Source organism: Alosa pseudoharengus, unplaced genomic scaffold, assembly GCF_046254945.1.
Source record: "Alosa pseudoharengus isolate Yale_2024_CS ecotype anadromous, Long Island Sound unplaced genomic scaffold, YU_APseudo_1.1 YU_APseudo_1.1_scf_12, whole genome shotgun sequence".
NCBI lineage: Eukaryota > Metazoa > Chordata > Actinopteri > Clupeiformes > Clupeidae > Alosa > Alosa pseudoharengus.
The window spans coordinates 32,338,700-32,341,199 of NW_027468587.1; the positions used below are offsets into that span (position 1 = coordinate 32,338,700).

Consider the following 2,500-nt stretch of genomic DNA (forward strand, 5'->3'; position numbering starts at 1 on the left):
CAATGACGGCGAGCTTATCCTGGTAAATCTGCTTTCTTATTGGTTGTGTGTGTATGTGTGTATGTGTATGTGTTTGTGTGTGTGTGTGTGTGTGTGCGTGCGTGCGTGCGTGTGTGTGTGTGTGTCCGCGCGCACACAGGCCTTAGAAGGCAGGGCCAAAATAAAGCCATGAGGCTAATTCTCAGGTGTGAGAGAACTGTGTGAGGTCCTGCCTGTGTGTGTGTGTGTGTGTGTGTGTGTGTGTGTGTGTGTGCATGTGCTTCTGTATGAGAGACTGTATCAGAGAGGGTTAAAGCGGAGCGAGAGGCGCAAACAATTTCCGCGTTCGATTATTGCAAGGGGGAGGGGGGGAAATCCCCCTTTATGCAGACCAGAGTAAACCCTCGCTGCACTAATGTCAATGGAGACAATTTTACCAATAAATTGGTCATTATGTCTTTCTGGATTTGTTGAGGGTTTTTTGGAAAATTGTAAGTGTAAAACTGTAAGTGTTTGGGATCATTTCAAGCCTAAAAGTGTAATGTTTTAGCGTTCGGATTTGTAATAAAATAACTTAATATCAGACCATGCTGCTGCCAGTTACTGTCCGGTTGTTAGCATGCTAGCTAGCCTCTTAGCTAAGGTAACATTTTAAACGGAGAAGTGTAATTTCTTTGAAATGACAACTAGCTGAATAACATTACTGACATTAGTTAAAGTGGATAGTTTATACTCAAGTGAATTTGCAACAGTATATTAAGTTTAAGCAAAGTCCTTCAACTACTAGTCACTTGTTAGCGCATAGCTGTATTGCCATACTCCCATCCACTTGTACATAGATATATACACTAGATGTCGCCTTCTGCTTCTCAGCATGCGTCAACACCGCCGCCATCATGGTACAGGGATCTGAAGCGCTAAACTAGTTCTCCTGTATTGTCAGCGTTACCTATTTAGAGACGTTTGGCCATCCCCAGCGATAGAAAACCTTTTTAGCGATTAGCGACAAATTTGGGAACTTCTCACAATGATGGCAGATCGGCTTCTTTGTTGTTGAAACGTAAGAAAATCACCTTTCTCATGGCTTTGTCATTTATGAATTCAGCTACATCTCGTTTGCCCATGGCACTGACCCATGCATATAAAAGTAACGACTGGCGTAGCCTATGTAATAGCAGAGGTAAATGTTCTACAGATATACAGCAACTTCTGGTGAGATTACAACTTACATGAGTAAACGAGACGTGGGGTATGTGGCCTCAACCAGAGCCTGTCTACGAAGAGCCTGTTTACTTTCATTGTATCGAACCTGGTTGCAGTTTACTCATTGTTCCTCTAGGGGCCGCCGCTAGCTAGTGCAGAATGAATGGGAGTCTATGGGGCTAGACGGGTAAAATGTATCTTTATTATCGTCTTAAGCTTAGTTTTCTCTAGACTCAACCATAAATACATGCCTGTCAGTTGGAACGACCCAAAAAACTAGATAATTGCTTGAGATTTTGACGATTTATGGTGATTTTATTTTCGCTAGATCTTTGCCCAGATTGACGCTAATGCATTATAGAGGAGTGGATCACTGAAGCAAGATGGCGTCTCGATTGACGCATTCGTTCCAATGAACAGCAGTAGTCAAGGCGACATCTAGTGTATATATCTATGCCACTTGTATAGCATTTTAAGCTAGCGTTAGCTAGCTAGCTAGCTCGGTTCACATGACTAATTAAATTATTCATATCATGTCCTAAAGAATGATTCATTGGTATCATATATGATTATAGACAATAATACTGTGAACACAATTATGTTTATCTGTTCTTATTGCTTATTAAGAGAGAAAGTTTATTTAGTGACGTAAGGTGACACTCCCACTTATGCAGACCGGAACTGTCCCGTTTTGCTCCCATAGTAACGAATTACGTTGCTCTATCTTGCTAGTAATCAAGGATCTTTGACTGTATGTTTGTGTGTGTTTATGTGTCTGGGAGGGTATGAGAGCAGGTCTCCATGGCGATAGCTACATTTGTGACAGCTGAGAGAACTCATTCACAAACGCTCTCTTTAAGCTCTGAGATGTACAAACACACCTTTCCCTCTCTCTCTCTCTCTCTCTCTCTCTTTCAGACGATGAGTGCTGACGATGTGGTGTGCACTCGCGTCTACGTCAGAGAGTGAAAGACCAGAAGAAAAGAGGAAAAGAAAAGAAAGAAAGGAAAAAGGATCATCCGTCTCTCCATCTCTCCCTCTCTCTCTCCATCCTCCTCTTCACACTAACCCACTATGAGACCCTCTTCTGTCAACCCCTGGGGTCCGCTAGTCATCTCTAGCATGTATTTAACCTCCTAGTCAGCCAGCCAGTGTGTGTGTATGTGTGTGTGTGTGTGTTTTAGCCTGTAGTCTGTAGGAGAGCGTGAACATGACATGTATTAGCCATAATGTGTATGTATGTGTGTGTGTGTGTGTGTGTGTGTGTGTTCTGCTGGCTCCTTTTGTTAAATTGTTAAATTGTCTGTCTTTTCTCTTT

General features: G+C 42.4%; 1 protein-coding gene across 1 annotated transcript in view; it reads left to right on the forward strand.

Moving 5' to 3' along the window:
- crabp2a (cellular retinoic acid binding protein 2, a) overlaps positions 1-2,500 on the forward strand; it is a 9,961-nt gene that overhangs the window by 7,317 nt on the left and 144 nt on the right. Inside the window, exons 3-4 of the mRNA XM_076279526.1 lie at positions 1-22; positions 2,101-2,500. The exon at positions 1-22 is cut by the window's left edge and continues 95 nt beyond it; the exon at positions 2,101-2,500 is cut by the window's right edge and continues 144 nt beyond it. Of these exons, the coding sequence (XP_076135641.1) occupies positions 1-22; positions 2,101-2,151 (73 nt within the window). The 3' untranslated portion in view covers positions 2,152-2,500. The remainder of the gene's footprint in view (positions 23-2,100) is intronic.